This window comes from Pseudopodoces humilis, chromosome 5, assembly GCF_049639895.1.
Source record: "Pseudopodoces humilis isolate 2021_Gansu_Grassland_sample_001 chromosome 5, ASM4963989v1, whole genome shotgun sequence".
NCBI classification, from domain to species: Eukaryota; Metazoa; Chordata; class Aves; order Passeriformes; family Paridae; genus Pseudopodoces; species Pseudopodoces humilis.
Genome location: NC_142204.1, coordinates 71,186,589 through 71,214,194, shown reverse-complemented (window position 1 = coordinate 71,214,194; position 27,606 = coordinate 71,186,589). Strand labels below are relative to the sequence as shown.

Here is a 27,606-nt window from a genome sequence, read left to right as displayed (position 1 = left end):
GGCTGGGCTGACAGGATTGGGAATTCGGCCACGGACGCCACAGGTGATGATGGATCATGTAAGCAGAGAGGGATGGGAGGTTCATGAAGAACAGCAGAGCCCCTCTGCTCCAAACACTCTGAAATTCCTGGGTGAATATTCATGAATTTGGAAACACAGAAAAACGACTTTCTTCCAGTTTGGAGGGAGAGGAAAGCTCGATGTTAAGAGAGAGGGGGAACATTTTACAGAGTGGGAATAAAGACATAAATTCCATGATTTAAGGGGATGTTCTTGGCCTTTCGTGTAAGGTCAAGGGACGTTCATTCAAACCCCTGCAGTAAAGATACACAGAAAGCCACTGCTGAGTGTCAGAGGAGGGAAATGCAGGTGGGAACAACCCAGTGGCATCTCCCAGCTCTGGGGATGGGTCTATGAAGGCCTGACAGAATTCCTTGGAAGAGTTAGAAAGAATCACCAAACCTGACAAAATTTCAAATACCTCCCTTGACCATCCTGATCACTTTCTTACCCTGTTCTGCCCGGAAAGACCATTTATTAAAAACCCAAGAGATGCAAAGTTCAGTGAAAAAACAGCTAAAAACTCAACCACCAATTCTTCTCTCTCCTTTCCTCCAAATCACCATTTCCCTCAAAAAACCCCACAAGAAACCTCAGCTGGTTAAACCCACATTTGTTGGGCTTAGCCACAAATATGACACGGATCAATGACACCTTGTCCTGAGAAATCAAAGGGGAGACAAGCTGCTGACCCAGAAGGATTTGTACTCCCAGTTTCCCCCAGTCCTGGTAACGCTGACAAAAGGTGTCAGCCCCAGTGAGGCAGCTGGAGGAGGATGAGGAGGATGAGGAGGAGGAGGGAAGGCTCACAAAGGAAGAAAGGCCAGCTCAGAAGAGATGAGACCTGCAAGGGAAAGGAGGGGAGAGGCAAAAGCTTTACAGCTGGAAAAAGCAGGTGACATTCGAGAGGGTCACGGAGAATGGAAAATGAGCCAGGAGATTGAAAGGTTTTGGTGGGGGAAGAGCTGACTTTGAAGACATTCCTTGATCTCTTTTCCTTCATTGAAATGTTTTCTTCACAAGGCCCAAACAACAAAAAACATGAAGGGAAAGCTGCATCTACCATCTGAAAATGAAGGAATGTTCATTCCGAAGTTGTATTGACTAATTCTCCTCCTGAAGCCACAAATTTGATGGCACATCCATTTGTTTCCACTCCAGTTCAATGGCACAATCATTTGTTCCCATTCCTATTAGGAAAATGAAGCATGAGGTAAAAACCAGCCTGGTATAAACCTCTTCCCTTAAATTCCACACATATTCCACGTTTCCTGCTCATTATAATTCAACTCAGAACCTGATCCGACACCCAACCTCTTAAATCCCCCCCGGGCAAAATTGTGCTCTGGTTGAAATTTGTTTAAAACCATGGAAGTACATTTATTTTAACTAAATGAGGATCTGACTCCAAGTTCATTCTACGGCGAGTTAGCAAATACGAGGCAACGCTGGAATCTTAATTCATTCCAACAGTAGCCAGGGGCAACTCTGGACATCAAAACTCATTTTGGATTAGGAAGGAAGGGCCGTGGGTTAATTCCCAGCATTATGGGATCGTTAGCACCATGTGGACAGAGCCACCAAAGATGTGGTTTTGGATGTCACACGGCGCTCCCTTGTAGGGATGGAAAGATAAAGACGGAATATTTGGATTTCCCAGGCTGAAGAGCAGCACTGCTATTGTTAAAATCTGTGAGAATAAATACTCCCTCTTCCCCCCCAGTTATTCTCCTACAGCATCAGAAACTGGGATTTCTTCCCAGCACAGAATTCCACAGTTCAGGAGTGGGTTTTCCTCTTCGTTATTCCTTATCCCGTTATTCTGGTTTCTGAGTGTCTTGGAAAAGCAAGACCATGCTCCATTCCCAATCCTGCACATCCCAAAAGATGTTTGCAGAATCCCAGAATGGTTGGGGTTGGAAGGGACCTTAAAGCCCATCCAGACTCACTCCTGCCATGGCAGGGACACCTCCCACCGTCCCAGGCTGCTCCAAGCCCTGTCCAACCTGGCCTTGGACATTCCACAGCTGCTCTGGCAATTCCATTCCAGCCAGGAATTCCTTCCCCAGATCCCATCCATCCCTGTCCTCTGGCAGTGGGAAGCCATTCCCTGTGTCCTGTCCCTCCAGGCCTTGTCCCCAGTCCCTCTCCAGCTCTCCTGGAGCCCCTGCAGGCCCTGGAATGTGCTGGAAGCTCTCCCTGGAGCATTTAAACATCTCACATTGGTAAAGCAACTTCTCCGTTCAGCCCAGAGCTTCAGGAGGATTCTGGAGGGTTCCTCAGCAGGGCCAGCACAGAGACAATCCCTGCCCTGGTGCTGGGACAAGCCAGGGTGCTGATGATTCCATTTCTCAAAAAAAAACCAGTGAGAAGCTTCCTCCAATGCCGAGTTTGCCCGAAATACGAGCATTTCTTCCAACACACTCCACATCGGGGTTTTTAGGCGACAGCAGAGCGAGGAAATTCTCTCCTCTGGATTCCTGCTCTTTGTATCCCACTGTCCTACCTAGGAGACCAGAGGGATGTAGAGTTTGTGATTCCAGAAATGAGAGCGGGGCAGATGCAGACACACTAATCAACCTCACCCAGAGCAATTAGAGCTGGCTCATTCCCACACCTCCCCAAACATCCAGCATCCATAAACGTGCCATTAGGGAAGCCTGCCGTGTCCCTGAACTAATTTACTTCACCCAGCAGTCATTTCTGCTCTCTCCTTCTCGCCACACACAATTCCTGGAGAGAATTTCTGCAGAGAAATGAGAATGGATTTTGCCTGGGAGGGTGAAAAACTTGGCAAAAGTCAGTGCCAGGCTTCAAATTCCTCTCTTCATCAGGCAGCAACCAGCTCCTTTTATTCCAGGATGTGTATCCAAAGGCAGAAGAGATGTCTCTAGTGGTTTCCTGATGCCATCCTCCTCCCCCTCCTAAAAATATCCAATGGAGGCTGTTCCTGCAAGATTCCTTTCAAGTGCTGTGTGAATTGCTGATGGGAAGGAGCTCCTGCATACCAAAGCTCATGGAAAGCTTTATTCTCCCACACAGGGAAAGGATTTATTTAACCAGAATGAAAAGGAGGAGATGGAAAACAAGACATGTATCCTCCTGTCCAACTGGGAATTCCAGCCGTCTCAATGATATGTAAATTATGTTTGGATTTAATGTGGGCCTGGTTGGAAAAGGGATGAGTCTGAAGAGCCCATTCCTCATCCAGCACATCTGCTCTGGGTGTGCCCGTGGATCCATGGAGCTTCCATGACTAAGAGTGGTCACAAATCATCCCTGCAATTTTTCCTTCCAATTAATTATCTATTAAATGGTTTTGTTCTCGTTAAAATAATCAATTTGCTCCACGCAAAGCTGGTGTTTTGCTGAAAACAAAAAACAGCACCTGAAAATAGAAATGGTTCATCCAGCTGGAAATTGAGGCAACCTCAACGGGATTTTTACTTTTCTAATTTTGTGGCTGTCTCCAGACACATTACAGCTTCAATGGTGTGTCCAATTCTGGGACCCTCAGGACAAGAGAGAACTCAAAGAGCTGGAGAGTGTCCAGGGAATGGAGTTGGGAAGGGTCTGGAGCCTCAGAAGAGGCTGAGGGAGCTGGGAAAGGGGCTCAGCCTGGAGAAAAGGGGGATCAGGGAGAATTTCTGGCTCTGCACAACTCCCTGCCAGGAGGGGACAGCCGGGGGGGATTTGGGATCTTATCCCAGGGAACAGGGACAGGAGGAGAGGGAACGGCCTCAGGCTGGGCCAGGGGAGCCTCAGGGTGGACAGCAGCAGGAATTTCCCCATGGAAAGGTTGGCCAGGCCTTGGAATTGCCCAGGGAGGTTTGGAGTGCCCATCCCTGGAGGTGTCCAAGGAATGACTGGACGAGCAGAAAGTCCTGGACTGGATTTTCCAGGCACTAAAGAAGCAATCCCAGGTATCCAACAGCCAGCAAATTCCACACGGACGGGACATCAGATCCTCCAAACTCCTGCTGTCCCCAGCTCCGATGGGACACCGAGGTTCTGGTGATCTGCTGGTCTCAACCCATCCCAATCCCAGTGCCAGGCACGTTGTTAACACTAATTCCTCCTTGGTTAGATCCAGGTGTATAAACGGCATCCCTGGGAGCCCCGTGAATTTCCATCATTATTCCTTCACTGGAGCTGTGCTCCCCAACCTGCTGAGACGTTTATCACCACCTCACCTCACGCCCCATTATTTATCTTGTTCCATTTTATAGCATGGAGTAAATAAATAACATCAAAGTGCTAAATTTATTCATGGAAATGGGGCAGCGTTTGCGTCCCGGAGCCATTCCTTAAATCAAGGAAATGCTGTAATGGGCTGCAATGAAGATGTAAAACATCCATTTTAATATGGCTTTAATAAAGGCAGATTGCAGGAGCTGATGATGACATCTCACATGTGGGGACAGGGATGGTGACACTTTAATGTCTCCAGCTCCTGGACTCAGTTCCACGCCATGCAGCCCAAGAGGGCTGTATTAATTATTACGGTGTCATCTCGAAGAAATTAATTCCAGTCGTTATCAGAGGATGCTCATTAAGCAGCAATTGCTTGGCTGCCTGAGCAAATCCCACGCCCTGGGAGGGGACAGGAGCACGGTGACAACCAGCTGGTGACACATCCATTGCCATCCCCAAAGCTTTTGTGGTTGGCAGAGTTGGGAAGGACACAGGACGATCTTCACGAGGCAGAGGAGCAGAGCAGAGGCAGCAAAGCTGCTCCGTGCTGGAGGAGCACCTGGCCCCAGTGGGAGAGCAGGGATTGAGTCCTGCCAGGAGTTGGATCCCGTTTATAAATGTTCTAAAAGTTATAAAAGCTTTTTGATACAGGTTTGATTGTTTTAATCAAAACACTGCTCCATTCCTGGAAGTGTCCAAGGCCGGGCTGGATGAGGTTTGGAGTAACCTGGGATAGTGGAAAGTGTCCCTGCCCATGCCAGGGTGTGGAAGTGGATGAGCATTAACATCCTTTCAACCCAAACCATCCCATAATTCTGCAATTTATATCAAGCCTGCACCTTCTTTAAAATATCTTCTTATGAATTAAAAACAAATTAATGTTCCCCAAACTGATCCAGAGTGAGAAGAACATCTTGGTCCTTCTGCTGCACCACATACTGAAAAGCAAAACTGAGGTTCCTTTTAATTCCTCCTAAATTCTGCAAATCAAAGTTTCCCTGAAATGAACTATTTAAAGCTCCATGTCCTGTGTATGAAGACATTATTAAGTTATTCTCCTCTAAAGAAAATATCCAAGAAATGCCATTCTTCCAAGAATTAGGCACCAGAACCATGGAAACCCAGAATGGTTTGGATTGGGAGGGATCTTAAAGATCATCTCATTCCAGCCATGGACACCAAGGATGCTTCCTGCTCTTCCCCATCCGTCCTGGGGAATACACCACATCCAGACCACAAAAATGACGTTTCATTTTTCATCCTAATTTTATTTTAACCTCTGAAACTCCAGCTCTGAAACCAAGGTCACTCCACACAAACACCCTCCACCAGCTGCATTCCAGAGCTGTCCTTTACAGCATATTAATACTAGATTTCTTGGGCCATTTTTTAATAATTTGCATTATTAAAGTGAGTTTGAAACCAAAAATTAATACATAAGTGCCAAGAGTGTGAGCACAGAATTCAGATATCTGAATTCACAGCCAGGAAAAAAGACAACAAACTGTGTCTTACCAAGGAATGGAAAGGGAAAATGATATCCATTTATTCCTTAGCCAAATTGCTACTTGCATTTATTCATGGGATATAATTATGGATAGAAATCACATTTTCCCCTTCAGACTCAGCTTTGTTTCATAAATAAATTCAGGAGAGGCAGTTAAAAGTGAAATTTAAAGTTTGCCACTGCTGAGCCAAAGCCAAAGAGAGTGAGCTCCAATTCTGCGTTTCTCCTGCGGGAGAAAACTTCAGCTTAGAGCCAGAAGACAGCCAGGATTTTCCAAGATTTGCTCAGAAGTGGGCAAGGATCATCCTAAGCCCCACCAGGTACCTCCACAGAAATTGAACTGAAACAACCAAGAAAACTCCTCCTTCCCAAAGACACCAAAAATCAACTATGCTCTACAAGTTTGCCTTTTAATCTGTTTGGTGATGGCCAAAGTAGAAAATATCATAAAAAGCAATTTAATAAAGCCAAAGACCAGCAGGCACAGACAAAATAAACGTGGAGGAGTGGACGAGATGAGAAAGGGATGCATTGGGAACATGCCCAATGCTGCCACACCCAGGAGAGAAACAATGCCAGGACAGAAGGATCCCTCCTGTCCACCTGGAACCATTTCTCTCCACAAGCCACAGGAAAATAAAAATTTATAAATGTTAACGTGTTGTTTGTAAAGGTCAGGTCAGTATTTGCTGTGACACGAGTTGGGGGAAGCAAATCCATCTCAGCATCAGGTCACCGTGGGACAGCAGTGACATTAAAGAGAGGAGGAGGAGGATCTGAACCCTTCCCCAAGTGAATTTCTTGCTGGGATAAGGTTTGATCCCCTTCCATTCTGCTCTGGTCTCTGGGAGGCGGCAGCAAAGCAACGGGAAGTTTAGAAAAATGAAGTTTTGGTACAATTGTGATGCTGATTTGTACCAAAATGGTCAGAAAAGAGAAAGGGTCCTTAAAAAGACAAAGGTGGGGTGAAATTTCTGGGATTTATGCACAATGGGCTGTGGCAGTGAAAGAAGGAATTCCTATTAAAGCAGGTTTAAATGTCATTAGGGGAGGGGGGAGCTGGTGCTGCCACGTCAGCTGGTTTTGACAACAGGTTCATCATTTCGAAGGAAATGATAGAAACAAGGAATTGTAAAGGTTGGAAAAGACCTTTAAGTCCACCCAGCACCACCACAATGTTCACCACTGAACCACAACCTCAATCCACACGTTTTTTTACCATTTCCAGGGATGGGACTCCACTGCTTCCCTGGGCAGCCGGTTCCAGCACTTGACAACCCTTTCCACAGAGAAATTTTTCCAAATATCCAATCTAAACCTCCTCTGGCACAACTCAGAGTTATTCCCTCAAATGTCCCACCAGCCTTGATCTCAAACCTGAAATCCTCTGCTTCTACCCACCCCATCTCCTTTTAGAAGCTTCTCAGTGGAAGATTCAACCCAAGGAGAAAAGGCAAAAAAGGATTTGATTTGCCCAGATTTAGAATAAGAGCCACTGATGTCTGACCCCCACAGGGCTCTTCAGCACTTTCTTCCCACAGGTTCCCCTGTTTTAATTAATTGTTGTGAAATGCAGCCAAGAGAAATGAAAATCATCCACCCTCACTGTAATATGTGACTTAAAAGCATTAAAATAACAATAATAATTATTCGAATAATGAACTATCCCAATAATTCAAGGAAATGGGGTCGCTTTGGATATTTGACTGGAGAGGTCTAAGGAAAAGCTGTGAACTCAGCAAAACCAAAAGTCATGGGACTTTAAGCAAGGAAAATCATTACCCTAAGATGGCCACAGGCTGAGATTAACCAAAAGGGTGTTTTTAAACTCTTTATCAGTATCAGAATCCCGGCTTCTTCACCCAGAAAACATCATTTGTATGTCATCACATTATTACAATACACACATGTACTTCATCACCTCCTTGGTGAATGCTGGAATTATGGAAATTCTAGGATCAATGACAAAAATCAGCGGTTTTGAACAACACCCACAAAGCTGCCAGAGCCGACGTGGATGGAAAAGGGGAAGCAGGATAATGAGGCCATGTCCTTTCTGACATTCATTCCAGGAAGCAGAGAACTTGCTCTCCCTTTCAGATACAACTCAGGAGGTGAAGAAGTCTGTTCACGCTGTCCTCTCCCTGGATGGAATTTGTCCCTAGGAATTCATGTTCCCACCCATTTGAGGTGCAAAGCCAGAGGAAATTTCTCACCGTGGTTATAAATATCCTGAAGGGAAATGTGCACATTTCATTATCAGCTGAGCTCTGTCCTTCAGCATCAGATGAGGAGAAGCTTGAGGAGCCCTTGGAAGGCTCGGACCAACCCAGGCCCCGCCAACAGCAGCAGCAGGACCTGGAGCTGCTGGAGCAAATCCATGGAGCTGCTCCAGGGCTGGAGTCCCTCTGCTCTGGAGCCAGGCTGGGGGAGCTGGGAATGCTCCCCTGGAGAGGAGAAGGCTCCAGGGAGAGCTTCCAGCACATTCCAGGGCCTGGAGGGGCTCCAGGAGAGCTGGAGAGGGACTGGGGACAAGGCCTGGAGGGACAGGACACAGGGAATGGCTTCCCACTGCCAGAGAGCAGGGATGGATGGGATCTGGGGAAGGAATTCCTGGCTGGGCTGGAATTCCCAGAGCAGCTGTGGCTGCCCCTGGATCCCTGGAATGTCCAAGGCCAGGTTGGATGGGTTTAGAGCAGCCTGGGATGGTTGGAGGTGTCCCTGCTCATGGCAGGGGTGGAATGAGATGAGCTTTAAATCCCTTCCATCTCAGCCATTCTGGGATTCTGTGACTGCAGGAAAAAGCTGATTTTCCTCTCACACAAACACACCTCCCAATAGCCCATTAATATCCATCTTTTTAATTCACCCTGCTCTGGATTCCATAAAACCAGACCAGACTGCACCACTACCGAGCTGCTGCAGTGATTTCTATTAAAATGAACAGAATCTGATAATTCTCATGTTTTGCCCCAAAACCTTCCCAGTGTCCTCAATGCAAGTGAGAGATTTTTGTACAGAAATGCAACCCAAACCTGACAGTGATGCCTGAGAAGCGGGGGCACCGTTTTGCTGTGCTTTTTGTTCCACAGCAAACAGCTGAACAACGTGAAACATCCCCAAAGCAGGGAAGCTGAAGCACAGGCAGTGATTCTGCAGCTGGGGATTCTCCAGCTGCCCATCCCTGCTGGCACCACGGGGAAGCTTTGCTGCTGGCAAAGGCCTGAGGATGCCTGCATCCCCACATCTCCATCCCTCCATAAAACAACATTCCCTGCTAAACCCAAAGTGACACCTTGCCCAAATCCCTGCTGGGCCAGCCGCCTTTTCCCAGATGCCGCAGCAGACAGACAGCCCTGGAGCCTGGAACCTCCCTCCTTCCATCCCCCTCGGCCACCTCTGGCCACCACAAGCCAAGGAAACGCCAGGCTGAGCTTTGGGAGGATGGACATTAATGGGCTGTGACACAGCTGCCATCTCTGGGGTCACTGGCCACACGAGGTGGGAATTGTCCCCTCTAACTTCGTTGTGACGCGGATATCAAAAATGTCAAAAGATTTACTGGAAAAAGCACCTCCAGGCCAGGTTTAAGGTGACTTCTATGCTCTTGTTTTGCTTTTTCTTTTTCTCCCCTCAAAATATTATGCTCCCAAAAGGGGATTTTACATGGTAAATCATGGTAAAAAGGGAAATCATGGTAAAAATACACAGAAAACTCTTTTTTTTACACCTTTGCTACTCCCAGCACCAGCTGGGTTCTTGTTCTCAGCCCACCTGAAGCATCAGGGTTCTATTCCATCTCTTTGAGGGAAAACCTACAGGTCCTGTGGCTTTCCCCCCAAAAAAAAATTAAAAAAAAAATTAACACTGGAGTTGTTATTGTGCAATTATTTTGCAAAAGTTATATATCAGTGCTAAAAAAAAGAGCAACAAAATGACAAGGCACAGGAGATGGAAGAATTCAAACATATGTTGGAAATGTCACGAAAAGCAAAGATCAGAGCAGCGAAAACCACCAGAAAGCGGCAAAAAAACCCTTACAAACTGCTAAATATAATTAGTTATTTAATTAGGAAAGCAAAGCTTTACTAATATATGCTTTAAAATTTGGGAATTCAAAGCATATAAACAAAAGCAAAACCTTTCTATTTCGGGATGACTTTGTGCAGAAGAGGAATCTGTAAAAATAACTTCCCACGAAGCCTTGGGCAGCAGCAGCACTTTGAGAAGAATCTGAGAAAAAAGAAGTGTAAACAGGGCTTCAAAAATCCACTTCTCATAGTCAGAGGGACAGAAAAGGGATTTATTTAAAGAATTTCCCTCTCAGACTTCTGCTTCAGTGGTTTCTTTGGAGCAGGGATGTCCTGGAGGAGATGAGAGCAGAGATTTATGGTGGCATAGCTTCAACGTGGACCTGGAGCAGAGGAATTGGGGAATTCGAGTCTAAAAAGAATAATTAGAAGGAGAAAAGCTCCTGGCAGAGCACAGAGCTAAGCCTCAAACTCCTAAATTCACCACTGTTTTGCAGCCATAACCAAAAAACCACAAATGGGTTAAATTCCAGCAGTTTTGTCCAACATTGTCCTACTTATCTGAAGGAGAGGGAAAATAAAATCACTCCAGTGAAATTCCAAAGGGGCATCTCTGGTGTGAAGGTCCATGAAGTGACAGCCACTGATGACTTTTGACAATTTGACTTTTTTTTCCCGTGTGGAGCTGCTGGGAGTTGCCAGCAAATCCAGGGAAGTCTCTGGAAGTGCCCGTGAGGGACAGGGACACACGGACATGGATCATCTCCTGAGCTCGGCTCGGCATTCCCGAGGCAGATTCCAGCCAGGAATAGAGATTTATGCCCATTAAACTCCATAAAAATACACTGTCACTTCCACTTATCCCAACTGGATTTGTATGAGAAAGAGAAGAAAACAACATATTTTAAATTGCCTTTGAAATTCAACACCTAAAGGTAAAAAGTCTCCTCCAGGATCTACCTGAGCTTCAAGAACTGGAAAGAATTCTAACAAAAATTTTATTTCAGCTTCTGTTTGAAAGGAGAAAAATATCACTGTTGTCACAGCACCGGACTTTTAATCTCCATTTTTTTGTTAAAATATATTAAATTAGAGGAACAAGTGGTTTTTAAATGCCTGGGTTAAAGGACATTCTGGGTCATGATTTTAGGGAATTTGCAGTGATGTCATTCCCATCATGAGACTACACATGGACATGTCCTTCCCTGGAGACAAATAAAAATATAATCAATTTAAACCCCTTAATCCAAAATCGAGGATAAAAATACAGAATATACACACAATGACTTAATTCAGCTTTGTTACCCAAATAAATTCCATGTCTGAGTGGGTGTGGAGTTTGATGTCCCAATATTGGATTATTTATCATGGAATTATTGAATAGTTTTGGGTGGAAGGGACCTTTCCAGGTCATGGGCAGGGACACCTCCCACTGTCCCAGGCTGCTCCAAGCCCTGTCCAGCCCAGCCTTGGACATTCCAGGGATCCAGGGGCAGCCACAGCTGCTCTGGGAATTCCAGCCCAGGCAGGAATTCCTTCCCCAGATCCCATCCATCCCTGCCCTCTGGCAGTGGGAAGCCATTCCCTGTGTCCTGTCCCTCCAGGCCTTGTCCCCAGTCCCTCTCCAGCTCTCCTGGAGCCCCTGCAGGCCCTGGAATGTGCTGGAAGCTCTCCCTGGATCCTTCTCCTCTCTGGGTGAGCACCCCCAGCTCTCCCAGCCTGGCTCCAGAGCAGAGGGGCTCCAGCCCTGGAGCAGCTCCGTGGATTCCTCTGGATTTGCTCCAACAGCTCCAGGTCCTGCTGCTGTTGTCCCCAGGGCTGGGGCAGCTCTGCAGGTGGGGTCTCACCTGAGGGGACACAGGGACAGAATCCCCCTCCCCTACTGTGGGATCAGCCCAGCACCCGGCAGGTTTTGGGTGCCAGCTGACATTTTTTTCCATCTGAAATGAAACTTTGGGCCACCAGGGCTGGAAGGAATTTGAAAAGGTGACAGTTCACCAGTGTTAATCCTCACAAAGCCAGAACATTGCTATGAATCAGAATTAATTCCTGCAGCAGTAATGGCACAGTGACATGTGCTTTCATCAAAATTCAACTTTGCTGATTAAACATCTCCAGGAATTTGGTTGTTCTACATCAGAATTATCACAGTAGGTAAAGGTCACTGGGAGCCCACACTTCTATTCATGAGGCTCTGGGGTTTTTTCGCTCCCTCCCTCTGTCTCTGCCAGACAAGGCTCAGGCCCCGAGCCAGGAGAATACAAATTTGGGAGTTCAGCCTCTCCTGCTCCGTTTGCATCTGTGGATTCATTTGGGTGTGGAGAGGAGGGCAATGCAAATGGGAACCTCTGCCTCCCCAGAAAGCTGTGCCCCATTTCCCACTTCTCACCAGCGTTTCTCACGCAGAATCAGGGGCAGCAGCACCTCAGAGAGATTTTTCTCTCCTCCTGCGGCGGAGCCAGAACGAGTAACGATCCCCGGGGGATTGACATGAGGAGGTTTTTCTGGATAACGCTTTAGTCAAGGCACACAGTGCTTTTCAAACCCTGTGTGCTTTCAGGAACTCTGCAAAAGCTTTGATTTACCAGCACTCCAGGCATGTTGCTTGTTCTGCCAAGATTTTTGGGAAAGGTTTAGGGCACTGGAAGAATTTATGGAAAAGCCCAGCACCTTTGTTTTGTTTACCTTGCTGAGTTGATTGACGTCTATAAATGATACTGTGCTCTCAGGAGCTGCTGCCTTTCATTCAAAGGACTCAGTTCCATTACTTCAAAGACTGTATTCTGAGCATTGTAAAGCTCCTGATGGTGGGTAATTACAACAAATTATCTGAATAATTCTAATACTGCATCTACTCCATTACAAATGACAACCAGCAATTAAACCCATCCCAGCCTTTCAGCAAACTAAACAGAAAAAAACATTTCACTCTTGACCTGGGCGTGTCCATAACTGATAATAAGCACCCGTTCTGCTCACTGCAACAATAGTTCTCCAGCCTTGACAACTTCTAGTTGTTTTTTTTAACAGGGAAGAAGTGGCAAAAAATTTCCCTAGGAGGATCCCAAGGGATGCAGATGGGAAAAGTGGGTTTTTGTGTGGTGGAATGAAGAACCCCACAGGTAACGGGGTCAGAAGTGGGGGAAAGGCAGCTGAGGGGAACTTGGATGAACTTTTCTGTCATAAAAGTGAAAAGGTTGGCATCTCTTGCACAGGAAGAAGAAAACATGGAGAGGTTGTGGCTGTTCCATCCCTGGAAGTGTCCCAGGCTGTTGAAGAAGGGCTTGCTTCTCGAGGCCTTAACTCCCTGGAAGGCCTGCACAACCCTGACTTTGAGTTCTTGGCACAATATCGTACCAAAGACACGAAGAAAACTAAGTGTTAATAAGACAGTGAAGAATGGATGAGAATTCAGGATGAGAAATCTGCAAAATGTATCTTGTGAGATTTGTCAGGATGTGAATTCTGCAGAATGTATCTTATATTACCGCTTTACGTATCTTATAAGTTCCACTAAAAAGTATCTTAAAGAGCTCGGGTGTTATGAGCTGGACCAACAAAAATGTAGAACCTGTGAAAAACAGCAGTTATCCAATCATAATAAAATATGGATCACATGTTACCTTTCTAAAATACTATAAAAATGTAGCTAAAACTGCAATAAAATGGAACAAGTAGCTAACTCATACTGAGTTGTCTCTTGATTCCTGAGCCCATCTCCTGCACCAGGCCAGGTTGGACAATGGGGCTTGGAGCACCCTGGGGTAGTGGAACTGATAAACTTCCAACCCAAACCATTCCATGATTCTATAATTAATTCTATAATTCTATAATTCTGTTCCGTTCCAAACACTCAGTGCCATGAAGAACTTGGAATAACTGCCTGGGAAGGAGATGGAACAACACTTCAGGAGCCAGGCAAAGGTGAGACATCAAAATCCCAGTGCTAAGGTAAGACAGCAACTAGCAATCGAGGGATTCCCCGCAATTAATCAACTTCTATTAATTTTTATCGATTAATGGCTGTGCTGCAGGTCTAGTCTGGCTGTCAGGGTGCACCATGAGACCAATTTCCCCCCACATCCCTCAGCCTGGGTTTATCAGGAGGAAGGATTGTCTCAATGATGGTTTGCAGTGACAAACTGCACAACCCCAAGGAATAAAATGAGGAATTATCCCAGACTCCAGACTTGCCTCCACCTTTTGCAAAGAGGCAGCACCAGGGGATGGTTTTATTTCTTCCCTGTAAGGTTATAAAGCTTTAGAGTATATAAATTTTCCTACTCTGTGCAGCGGTTCTGAGTTTCTGGCCATCCACCAGACCAGGCTGTCACTCATTCATCTCCAAAATCCACCAGGATTTCCTCTGGGAGAGCTGCTAGAAAATGACACTTGTCAACATCTCCCCCTTCTTGTTGTAATTACTGTTCTTTCTACAAGGTCTCCAGATTTTTTTCTGTATAAGGAACAATTCTGTCTCGGATCCCCTGAATGAGCTCCTTGGCTCACGTAAAAAATATCAAACTTGGGTATCCCAAAACTGAGGAACTTTTGAGGGACCTGCACTTATTTAGCAGCATTATTTCACCTTACAGAGGGTAAAATGATTTAATTTTTTATTTTTCTTCACGCTGAAAACGCTGCCTCACTGTTACTCCAGAGACAATGAGTTTGCTGAAAGTCACCAAATATTATTAAAGGCACAAAGAACCTGATCATCATCACGTTTTTTTCCAGCATGCTGGCACACAACCTTCTCTGCAGCCTTTTTACCCTTCAATAAATCAGCCAAAAGAAACCCTAAATAAGCACAGGGAGGTTTGTGTTCCAAAGCATTCTGACATCATTTGGCATCCCAGGCACCACCACGCCATCATTTTGAGGTATTATTGCAAGGATTGGTTCATAAATCGTAATAAAGCCCAGAAAAAAAGAGATGTTGTCCCTCCAGGCCTTGTCCCCAGTCCCTCTCCAGCTCTCCTGGAGCCCCTCCAGGCCCTGGAATGTGCTGGAAGCTCTCCCTGGATCCTTCCCTTCTCCAGGGGAACATTCCCAGCTCTCCCAGCCTGGCTCCAGAGCAGAGGGGCTCCAGCCCTCTTTGCCACCCCAGTAAATTTGATTATTGTCACCTGTCACACCTCCAGAGCAAATCCATTTGTAAAAATACAACTTGGAGAGACAAAATTGCAATAAAATGGGAAATATGGAGCTTGATTAATAACAGTGGGAATTTAAGACTTCCAGTTTTTCCCACTTATTCTAAATCTGCACAGAATTTGGGACCATTCAGCTCCACACGTCGTCCACAACTTCTTCCCTGGCGGTTCCAGCATCAGAATTTCCATGGACAGAGCAATTTCACACTTAGGTGTGAATGAATTTTGTCTCTGAAAAGTTTGGAAGTTACCAGAGGAAAGGAACTATAGAAGTGCTTTTCAGTGATATTCCACAAAGTGCAATTCCTGCTGAGATACCATCCAAAATTCAAGATTCCCAGGACCCAAAATAACCAAACTAAAGGCCAACTTCTGGCCTGTGAAATTTATTTATGCCTATTCTGCAGATCTCCAAAAGTCAACAGAATTTAAAGTTAAATCCCTCAGGAATATCCCACCAAAAAAAGTTATTTTGTGTCACGACCTGATACTCGAAAAACCTATTTTTTTCCATGGGCTCACATCCCTAAAAGGCTTTTCCCAAGGTTCTGCCACGACTTTCCTTTTGCCACGTGCCCGTGAAAACCCTGCAAGTGTTTATGGAGCCACATCTGATGTGTCTGAATGAAATAATCCCAATAAAACAGGAATAAATGAGGGTCCTGCAGTATCCAGGAATTCAGCAGAACAGAAAAATGCAGCTTAGTGGTGCAGGAACTTCAAACCCATTATCTGTAGATCAGACTGGTTGAAATGAACAGTTCAGATAATCAGAAATATCACCACCTCGTTGATGTAAAACACAATAATGAGCAAAAATTTAAATTATTCATCTTTTATTGCTCTGATGGCTGCATGGGGGATGTGGGGTCCAAAAGGCACCGTCATTGCAGGTTTTAGAGCTTTGCTTTTGACAGAAAATCCTAAATACAGGAATCACCTTTTCTTGTTCTCATCAAGCACCAGCTCTCCCGCCTTCAATCAAAAATTCATAAAGCTTGATGAAAGCAAACACAGGCATTGTATAAAAAATTTTAAGGTAATAGTATCACAAAGTGGACCTAAACCACACTGTGTTTTCATCCTTGGATTTCCCCCATTCAGGGAAAACCCTCAGTGAAGAGTTTTTTGAACAGCTTCCATAGACAGATTACAAATTTAGAATTTGTCAAGTTCTTTTTCCCCTTTCTTCCACCACAAAAATCAAAGATGCTTTTCTGGTTCTGCCATGGGAGCTCTTCTGTTGCTCTACAGATTTTTTTTTTTAGCAATGTCAGAGTATTATTTCTTATGTTTGAAATGAAAGTTGGGATTATTAAAGCAAGTTTTAGCTACTACTGGAAGTTAATTCCTTGGTAACAAAGGAGTTGCTTGAACAGCACCAACTCCTGCGTGGCAGAATCTCACCTTGTGACTGAGATTTAAAGTGTTTGGTAATTCTTGTGGCACTTGGGGATGTGTGGTGGCCTTGGCAGTGCTGGTTATTGGTTGGATTTGATGATCTTAGAGGGCTTTTGCAACCTGAGTGATTCTTAAACGTGGATCTCAGTGTGGAACTCAGTTTTTTTCTGGAATTTTGTACCTGAGATGGTTCAGCTGAATCGATGGATCCGTTCTGCCCCTCCAGCTTTGCTCAGAACTTCCCTGGCCATGTGGTGAGCCCAGAGCTGCTCAGGGAATTGGGTGAAATCATCATTTTATGTCCCTCCTGACTGAACTGTTCTGTTCCCAAGGAATAAATAAATCACTGAAAATTCACATGACATCATCAATCCTTGACAAAAATCAGAACAACAGTGCTCAGCAGCATGGGGAAGCTCGAGCCTCCTCCAGAACACAAGTGAAATGCTGGAAGTAAACTGAAGGTTTCCCACAGAAGCTGTGGCTGCCCCTGGATCCCTGGAAGTGTCCAAGGCCAGGCTGGACAGGAGCAACCTGGGATGGTGGAAGTGGGTGGATCTGGGTCTCCTGTAATGTCCCTTCCAACCCAAACCATTCTGTAATTCCATTAAGGAACGAGCTCATCCTGCTTTGTTGGCTCAATGAACACAAGCCTGGTTCAAAGCACCTCATTACCATGGAATTACATTAACACTGTTTTCAGCTATTCAGCCCCAGCTCTTGCAAATGTCAAAATTTCTCTGTTCCTTCAGCTTGTATTTCATCCAAAGGGAAGGAGGAGCTGGAGACATGTGAAATTTCTGACAGGCTGTTGATTTTCCCTTTGGATGAAGCATGTTTGAAAACTCCAAACTTGACTGATCTGCTGAAGCACATTCTCTGACAGACAATATAAAATCAATGCCTCACATATTAAGAGGGTTTTTCTTTTTTTTTTTTTTTTTGGCTGGTGAGAGTTTTTGTTTGTGTGGGAGGTGGCGGTGGTGGGGGGGTAGGGATCGCTTTATTTTCTGTCATGGAAAATGAACAGCCTCACCTTAAGGTTTTTATAAACTGTCATCTTTAATCAGACACACACAGCAAGACTGTCAGTTCTCATAAAGCAGTGGGGGGGAAAAGAAAAAAAAAGGCACAAAATGTGAAGCTGTTCCCCATCCCTTGGCTGTGTGAGTCCCCCGTCCCTGCCACAACCCCAGTCAGGAGGAAACCTTTTCTCAGCAGTGTCATAACAACGAGCTCTGCTGAGATGTGTCTTTATCCTTCAGCAACGCCGACTTTGTGAGGGCTTGTCAGGGATGGAAAGGGTTGGGATTCGCCTGCCAGGAACATCCATCCCTGCTGCTGACAGGCACAAAGTACCCAACAGCTAAAAGCCTCCTAAACACTCATTAAACCGGGGGAGAGGGAGGGAAAAACATTCCCTAGGGAGGTGTCAAATTGCTCCCTAAGATTCCCACTCGGGCCAGTGGAAGGAAGCAGAGAGTGGATGAGAAGTTGCATCGAGTGTGGCATTTCTGAAATAAAGCTGGGAGTATCCAGGGAAAAGTTCTCCTGGTGGAAGGTGCCCTGCTCATGGTGGGGGTTGGAACTAAATGATCTTTAAGGTCCCTTCCTTGTTTCCAGTGTTTAATTTTGTGTTTCTGAAATAAGGATTGGAGATCTCTGGGTGCTGGCGCTGCTGAGGCCCCTCAGGGCAGTGTCCAGTTTGGGGTCACTCACGGGTGTCCAGTGCTGGTCCCTCGTGACAGAAGAGCCCTGGAGGGGCTGGAGAGTGTCCAGGGAATGGAGCTGGGAAGGGTCTGGAGCCCCAGGAGAGGCTGAGGGAGCTGGGAAAGGGGCTCAGCCTGGAGAAAAGGGGGATCAGGGGGAATTTCTGGCTCTGCACAACTCCCTGCCAGGAGGGGACAGCCGGGGGGGTCGGGCTCTGCTCCCAGGAACAGGGACAGGAGGAGAGGGAACGGCCTCAGGCTGGGCCAGGAGAGCCTCAGGGTGGACAGCAGCAGGAATTTCCCCATGGAAAGGGTTTGGAAGTGCCAAGGGAGGTTTGGATTCCCCATCCCTGGAGGTATCCAAGGAATTCCTGGGAGTGGCACTCAGAGCTCTGGGCTGGGGACAAGGTGGGGATTGGGCACAGCTTGGACTCGGTGACCTTGGACGGCTTTTCCAAGGCCAGTGATCCTGGGAATTCGTGATCTCCTGATCTGAGCCTCGTCTGTCTCACCACAGAGAGGCCAGGCCCCATCTCCCTGCCCCAGAGAGCAGGAAGAGACTCCCTGCCTTGCAGAAGCAAGAATTCCATTAAATAACTGATATTTTCCCACCCTTTGAAGGAGATCTGTCGAAATGTAAGACCTGATGAGATATGGAGGGTTCTTTTCAAGGACCCACTACCTTTAAAAGTTTCCAAATCATGTTTCCTCTGCACTTAACAGCACCTCAGATATTTTTTTTTTATTTACCCTGATCCTCTGCACATTACTCAGACTCAAACACAAACTTTAGGTAGTCAACATTCTAAGTGCCCTTTCCCAGCTTGAGTCAGCCTTATTGATTTCTCTGAAATCAAGTATTTTATGTTTGATTCAGAAGCTAAAGGCATCAGCTCTCATTATTTAGCAGTATTTGTGCCACAGGACTTGACATTTTCCATCTACTTCACTACTAATAAACAACCCTTAGACTTTAAAAATAATATATTTCTCTTAACCTATTTGGTGTGATTTAGCATAGTTTAAATGTAACAAACTCACCTAATTTTCACACTCCTTTTGCTTCCCAAGACCCATAGTCCCTATATTATCAAATATTCATTTTATAGTGTGCAACTATATTACAGCATATTTTAAAATAAAATGAGATTATTGTTATTATTACTATTATTATTATTATTACTACTACTGTACAGATATGCTAAAAGGGGTTATTGGTGAGATACACAGGGGTTCTGAGTTTTAGATCAACTTAGTGATGTAATTTTTAACACCAGCAGCCGTTCATGCTCCAAGACCAAAGGATTTTAATGTCCCATGACAACTTTGCTGTCACCTCCCAACATATTCAAAATAAACAGGATTTAAATTCCACACCCAGCACCTTTTATCTTGACATATCCTGAATTCAACAGCAGCTTGACAGGATTGTTCCCATAAAACATCCCTGGGTGGGTGAACAGGTCCTGCATCTTCCCTTCCAAGGACAGGGAATTCCTGGGATCTGACACTTGACCATCAGCAGCTCAGAGCCACCAGTGGAGAGGAATATTCTGACATCAGTGGGAAGCAAAAGTCCATCACCACCCTCCCCAGTTAGTCCCTAAAGGATTTTTTTTATTTAATAGCAGAGCAATCCCTCTTTCACTTGCATTAAAATAACTGGAAGAAGCAGTTTTAAGTCCAAATTTGCTTTCAAGTGAGAAACCACTGCTTTCAGTGATGGAAAAGAAGAAGAAATTAAAAGGAGCATTTTATTTTAAATGAAAATGGCGAACTACTGCTGCTCTCTTCCCCCCACTCCCATCCCAAAATCCCAAAAAACAAGAGGCAGAAAACTTCTCAGTGCCCTGGACCGCAGCTCAGAGCATTAAACTTCCAAACATCCCAAACAATCTCAGCAGTGGCAAATTGGGAATTTTGCTTTTCCTCTTCCCTTTTCCCCCCCTACTCTTTGTTTTTCTCTTCCTCTCCAGACTCTGAAATCCAAGGCAGTGATCAGGACACCACTGGCACATCCCAGTCCTCCCCACCAGACCAGTGCCAGGATAATTCCTCCTCCCCACTCCTCCTTCCCAAGGTCACGTCCTGTTGGGAAGTCATTCTTCCTTCCGAATCAATGAGCACTTGGCTTTCTCCTCCATCCTCCAACCTTTTTAATTGCTGCTTGATCCTAATGAAGTGTGGCTGATGGTAATAAATGGAAACCCTCCCGGCCTCAATATCCAGCATCCAGCACCGCTCAGCTGCGTCTGCCTCAGCACCACCATCCATCCCCTCCATCTCCCACCCTTCCCATTCCTCCCCCTCCAGCCTCGAGACTGCAGACATCTGTTCCTCAATTGTCTGGTAATAAACACACTCTATAAAGCATATGTAAAATGATTATTACCCCGAGGAGCCAAGTGCCTTTCAAATGCCAGCTGAAACAAATAAACATTAAAAAAAAAATTAAAAAAAATAAATAAAAGACATCAAAAAAATCCCCACCAAGCAAATGGTACGACAGACATCGCTCAGGCTGTTCCACATTCCAGAATGAAGGGCGTTGGGATTGCTCCTGTGATTCCTCCTTCCAAAGGGAGATGTTATTCCTCAGCCCAGTAACTCCAGTGCTGGTTGCCAGCAAAGGATGAAGGAAGCAAACGGACTCCTTTGGTAACTTTTATACTTTGGCACCTCCCATGAAATGTAATTAAGGAAAATCAGAGGTGGGTTCTGCCTCAATTTCCAAATTAGTTTCCAGATGTAGTTAGGAAAGCCCATTCCCAGGAATCCTCTAGAACACCCACTTGTCTCTCAGAAATACGGTCTTCGTTTATTCCGTGTGTGGTGGTGTCATTAAGTGCTGGTAATTAATCTGGGCCTTGGTGTGTCTCAGTTGTCCTTGAGGAAATTAGGGACACATATCTTGAACAGCACAAATCTCACTTCCCCACTCTGACTCCCTGCTCTAAAGGAATTCAAAGGCAAGGAAAGCTTTGAAAACCATTTTTAGGTATTTTTCCTCACGCTGCCCATGGTTTTAATTAAGAGTTCCTCTAAACTTTAGTTATTGGGAATGGGTTCATTTGCAGCCCTTCCCAAGACCCTGCGCTCTTCAAGAGGATCTGGAGCCAGGTTCCACCCTCAGTTTTTAAATAAAAAAGGATTAAAAATCAGCTTTATAAGCAGCAGATTTGTCCCTGTGTGATGCGATCAGCGCTGACACTTCTCATAGCACAAAAGAGAGGAGTTCCCACTGATGGGTGTGAATGCTCTGCTTCCAACTCCCCCCCTCAACAGTTCAGGGCTGAATTATATTTTAAAGCCATCACTTTGTGTGATGCTCAGGCTTTAAATCAGCACACCAGGGTCTGGTTTCTCAGTGATCCAGTTGGTTTAATACTTCCAGAAGAACTCAGCTGACTCATAAAATCAGTGAGTCCGTGCAGCGCTGAAGCTCCTCTGTCAACGTATTCATGGGACTTTGAGAAAAACAAGGGGAAAAAACCCCTTGTAAATAAAATATTGATCATTTGAATTCAAACCAGATCCATTTCAAGCATGTACAGGGGACAGGGATAAAATATGAGTGGTACAGGTCATAAAGAACCTCAAAAAGGAAAATAAAACAGGTGGAAACTTCACAGCTCTGCAGGAATTACCTCCAGGAGAGCTGAACTTTTCAAACAGGAGCTTCTGGAAAAGGGCAACAAGGATCTAACTGAGAGATGATGATTTTATGACTCTGCATGCCAAAAATTACTGCAAGCATCAGTATTTTAGCAAATTCACCGTACTGAGCATTTCAGCTGCTGGTGGGACAGGCCGTGGCTATCCCATCAAGAACAGAATTCCCATCAGGAAAAGAATTATTGTCAGCTAAGGAAATCCTGTGGTCATCCCAGATTCTCTGCATCCCATTTAACATGAGTTAAATCTCTCAGCACATTCCCCGAGTCCAACATTAAAATGAGTAAAATCACATTAAAATGGTATTTAGAGCCCTCTCCTACCCCAAAACTCTCCCACCCCGCAGGGAGAAAAGGGCAAACTGGGTCATTCCATGTTTTCCTTCTTTTCCTGAAGTTATTGATGAGATCCTCAATGCAAAGGAGTGAAGATGTTGCAGGTGCTTGGCACGAAAAATACACTGTACACAGATACCTTCATCTCGATGCAATTATTTTTTACGAGGCAAATGATTTCTCCTGCCTGACTTGCAGGCTGGGAATGCAAAGTGAAGTGTTTGGGAGAAGTGCTATTTAAAGCACTTCTTGTGTTTTGCTCAGATGGGAGCAAAAAAGAGGGGAAAAAATAAAGCAGGAAGGCAAAGAGAAAGAATTTGAATCAATGGGAAAGATCTCATCAATAAAAATAGGAGCATCACCACCCTCTGGGCTTGCAAGATGTCTGTAAATTCATTAATGATTTAGAAATTGAAGTCCACATCATCACAGTCACGCCTTGAAGAACATATTGAGTTTCAGTTGTCTATCTTTTCCCACCATAAAATAGCTGAAAACTATAAATTATCCTGTAGCAAATTTATTTTTAGCACTTTTCTTCAGTTTAAAGGAGACAGAGGTAGAAATGAAATGTGCTTATGGAGTTCTCCACTTCGTTATGGGCACAAAACAAGAAATAAACTCTTTTTTTTCAGGGCAAGATCTTGCACACCCTAACACATTTCAGGATGTTCTCAAGATTATTCCAAGCCCTGCTGTTTTGATACCAAAAAATTTAGATTTGGAGGAATTTATACCTTTTCCAACTGTGTTTTTAAGTCCTGAGAAGTCACAAATAAGCCCAGCTCTCAGCCACGGAGGTGTCAGGAGGAGATTCCTTCTTCTGGGGATCAGATTCCAATTATATTTTATGGCTATTTTGTGCTTTCTTGGGTTTAGCAGTGGAGAGAAGCCCTTGTTTAAGTGACTCAGGACAGTGAATTCACACAAACACAGGCAAGGAGGGAAATGCTCTCCCAAAAGTGCTGGGAAAGGCCATGTCTGGGAAGAAAGGAAAACCCTCCCAGGAAAAAGGAGGTGGGAGGTTGCCATGAATCCAGATAAACACTGTATTATTTAATTTCCACAAAACCAACAGCACAAACTGGTAGAAAAGCAGTAAAATTCAAGCATCAGAGGTGAATGATACCGTGAGGTTTATTAAAGGCTTGCTCTGTTTAAAATTCCAGCTGTGATAATTTTGGTAATCACTGGCTCACTCTGGATCAAGAATTGATTTGCAGTCCCCAGCCCACAGTGTTTCATCAATGAACTCACCTTGCAGCTCCTCTGACTTTTTAATAAACATAAAGAACAGCAAGAAGCAATTTGTGGCAGGTTGCAAAAAAACTTCACCCAGCTTAGGTCAATAAATGACAGTGGTTGGTGACACAGGGGCACCCAAACAGGAAATCCCACCTGACATCACAGTTCAGTTTGAAAAAAGATTTAAAAATAACGTCAAGTTTACTTTTTCACACACAACAACTTTACAACATCAGAGCAACCCCAGATCTCAGAGCTGGAATGTGCCCACCATCCCCACAAATCAGAGGTTTAATTCTATTTATTCTAATTCTTTGCAGCTGTAGAAACGTGCAGAAAGGCAGATTTTACCTGAGCAGGGGGTGAAAGATGATGGTGATGTTCCTGGCTCCTGGTTTGCAGACAAACTTGGACCCGCCACCCTCAATTAAGTTATCATCAGGTCCTCCTGGAAAATAACGTGGAACAAGTTGTCTAACAGATCTTGACATCCCTTGATTTTCAGACAGTAAGTGATAATTAAACATTTAGCAAGCGATAATTAAACAGGAATTAAACGCTTCTTTCCTGGTGAAAGATCAGTGATTAACGTGGGGCTTTGCTCTCTGTGCCCTCCCCAAGCACCGCCAGGGCAGGGGGAGCACTGCCAGTGGTGTCTGGAGGTGACTTTGGGCTCCTCATTCCAGAGTTGGGGACATTTTGGCACAAACCCCACCAAATCCAGGTCCTTCACCTCAGGTGACAAACACCCAAGCCCTTGGCCACATGGCTCAGATGTCTGGAAAGGGTCTGGAGAGCAGCAATTCCCAGAATTTTCCTGCTTCCAAGTGCTGCACCTCTGAGTGGGGCTGGCGCAATTCCAGCCTGGGTTTGGATGCCAGTGCTGACATTTTAACTCGTTTATTGTATTTGGCATTACTGGCTCTGCCAGGAGTTCATTCCCAACTCTGACTCCTGTAATTCCTGCGTGGAACTTTCCCTTCTCTGAGTTCCACCTGGGTACAAACGGGCTCTCAGCTACAGGAAAAATAAACTTGTGGAGTTTGGCAGCAAAACACAACTCAGGGAACATCACTGACACACCACAAGCTCCAGGGTTTGGAGTGGCAACAAAACCTGACCAGCATCACTGCATCATTCCAAAATTACTTCCACAGGCAGCTCCTGACACCGAAGTACCTTAAACTTGGATATTGGGAGGGAAAAGAGAGGAGAGGGAAAATATCAACTTCCTGAAAGCTGTGCATGTCCTGATAGCAATAAAGTCCACGTGGAACCATTCCCAAAGAAAACATTTTTAGGACAACAGGCCAGACACCCCACACATAAACAAATCATCCTGGAATGGTCTGGTTTGGAAGGGACCTCAAAGCCCATCCAGTTCCAATGCCATGGGGACACCTTCCCCTATCCCAGGCTGCTCCAAGCCCTGTCCAGCCTGGCCTTGGACACTTCCAGGGATCCAGGGGCAGCCACAGCTCCTCTCCCCAAAAAAGGAGCTTGGGCAAAGTTTGAATATCCCAGGTAGGATCAAGCCCTTTCCATGTGAACTCTCCTTAATGACTGATAATAAATAACAAATACAGAAGCCAATCACATTATTGGGACAGCTTTAGAGACAGGGTTTTTACAGAGTTTTGAAATCAAAACTACCCCAGCAGGTCTTCGAAATTCTTGACCCTGACATCACCAAACAAAAAGGATTTCTGAAGATGGGAAAGAGGAACAACACAGCTGATGAGGAAGTGACTCCAACCTTCTTTTCCAAGGGAATTTTATGTGCTTTACAACAATCAATCTACAAAAAAAGCTCTTGGGTGCTTTTATTTATGTATTTATTTGATCCTTCTGCAGCAACGTGCAAGAACTAAGCAGGTCACCAACACCAGCATTTCCATACCCTAAACAACCCCTCTAGGTCAGGAGTGATTCCTGCAAGAATTCCCATAAATTCAAAGGTGTGAGAGGAAAAGCTCCAGCACTGAATTCCCCACGGAGTGGGAAATCCTGGGAAACTGGAAGTCTGCAGTCACAACATTTCCAGAGCTGACTCAGCTCCTCAAATGAACCCTGAGCACACAGAACTTCTGGATGAATCCTACCCTAACATATGGACTTGGGAAGCACAAAAAAACCAAAGACAGAGTTTTTTAAACTTTCCTGATGGTGTTTAGAAAGAGGCAGCTCTAAAAAAAAAAATCCAGGGATTTCAGCTGGCAGTTTAAAGAGTGAGCTCTCACAACGTGGCAGTTTAATCGGGGAAGAAAAGAGAAGTGAGTTCAAGGAAAAGAAAATTATTCACTTCCCCTGTTAATGTCAGATCTTGCAATTTCCAGTGGGCTCCGTGTCTGAACAGAATTATTGAAGAAGCCAGCCAAGCATGAGCTGCTGAGGCAGGGACGAGGAAATGCAGGCTCCAATTAAGAGAGGGGTGTTATTCTTGTTCCATCAAGTCACCCTGCACTAATCAATATTATTGACTGGGATGAACTCCACGGCGAGGAATAAAACAATCTGTCTGATCTGCTGGGCCAGATGATGATGGATTTGAGGAGAACAGAAGCCTGGCACCGAGAGAAAAATGTGCTTTTACATCTCCTTGGCTCTCAGCCTTCCATTAATAATCGTGGGTGCTCTGCAGGTAGGTGCAGGGGGGGATGAATTTTGTTTGTATTTAAATATTTTACCCAAAAAAAGATGCTGAGGTGTAAATCTTATTCCTGGTGATGCTCTGGACATCCCAACTACACAGCAGTGCAACTTTAATGCCATTGCTCCTCCCACCTTCACTGCTCTAAACACTGGAGTTTTGTCATGGAAAATCCTGGAGAAAATCCCCACTTGGAGAGTGAAGGATTCCTTTCCCTGTGAATTGGAGATCTCCACGGGAGATTCTGATTGTATCAAGGTCTGAAATGTGTAATTCACATGGACCAGCCAATTCCCAGTGCTGGAGAGACACCAACATCTCCAGAAAATACTCCAGGAATATTCCTTCCTCCTGAGTGATTTGACCAAGAGCATCTCCTGCAGGGAGGTGAACGATCTTTCATCCCAACAACCCAAAACTGGCAGCTCTGGAGAAAACAGGGAGTGGAGAATCCCAGAAAGGTTTGGCTGGGAAGGGACCCTAAAGATCACCCAGTTCCAGACAGGGATACCTCCCATGGGCCAGGCTGCAGGGGAAGGAAGGGCCCTGACCTGTGGGAGAGATTCCAGACAAATCCATGGAGCTGCTCCAGGGCTGGAGCCCCTCTGCTCTGGAGCCAGGCTGGGAGAGCTGGGAATGTTCTCCCAGAGAAGGGAAGGATCCAGGGAGAGCTTCCAGAACATTCCAGGGCCTGCAGGGGCTCCAGGAGAGCTGGAGAGGGACTGGGGACAAGGCCTGGAGGGACAGGACACAGGGAATGGCTTCCCACTGCCAGAGGACAGGGATGGATGGGATCTGGGGAAGGAATTCCTGCCTGGGCTGGAATTCCCAGAGCAGCTGTGGCTGCCCCTGGATCCCTGGAATGTCCAAGGCCAGGCTGGACAGGGCTGGGAGCAGCCTGGGACAGTGTAAGCTTCCCTGCCATGGTAGGGGTGGCTGGATGGGCTTTGAGGTCCCTTCCAACCCGAACCATTCCATAATTCCATGAATATGAATAATGCATTTTTTCCTCTCCTTATCAATGACCACCAGAGATCCAATCTGGAGCCTCCCAAACCAGAGCTGAGCTGGCAAACTCTGCACTGCCAGAGTGTCCAGGGAAATATCCCAAACTTCCCCATCTCTCTGGAAGCACCGTTGTTGTAGCAGCTTCCTCTCAGCAGCAAAGTTTGCTGGTTTAATCTGCCCAGTAATAAATTATGAGGAACAAAAGAAAAATAAGGAAAACATGGAGAAGAAGTGAGATTTGTCCCAGAGTTAATGACACTCTCCTGCCGTGCTGGCAATGAAGTGTGCCCACCTGAATGTCACTGCAAGCAGTGACAGAGACAGGGCCATTAGTGACAGAGCTCGATGTGTCTGAAATGGAGCCTAAAATGTCAGGCTTCAACATGAAAAAGGAGATGAGAAGGGAAACTGGAATCTCTGCAGGTGCTGAAAGTCAGAACAAACATTAGGAGAGCTTCAGTTCTGTGTTCTGCTCGGTACGTTAAAATTTAAATGTCTGCATGCATATTTTCCATGTTTATAGAAAATGCCACAGAATCCCAGGATGGTTTGGGTTGGGAAGGGACCTTAAGGATCACCCAGTGCCACCCCTGCCATGGCAGAGACACCTCCCACTGCCCCAGGATGCTCCAAAC

At 45.4% G+C, this 27,606-nt stretch overlaps 1 protein-coding gene across 1 annotated transcript in view; it reads right to left on the bottom strand.

Moving 5' to 3' along the window:
* EXOC4 (exocyst complex component 4) overlaps positions 1 to 27,606 on the bottom strand; it is a 289,405-nt gene that overhangs the window by 118,563 nt on the left and 143,236 nt on the right. Inside the window, exon 10 of the mRNA XM_005530978.3 lies at positions 23,665 to 23,761. Coding sequence (XP_005531035.1) covers positions 23,665 to 23,761 — 97 coding nt within the window. The remainder of the gene's footprint in view (positions 1 to 23,664; positions 23,762 to 27,606) is intronic.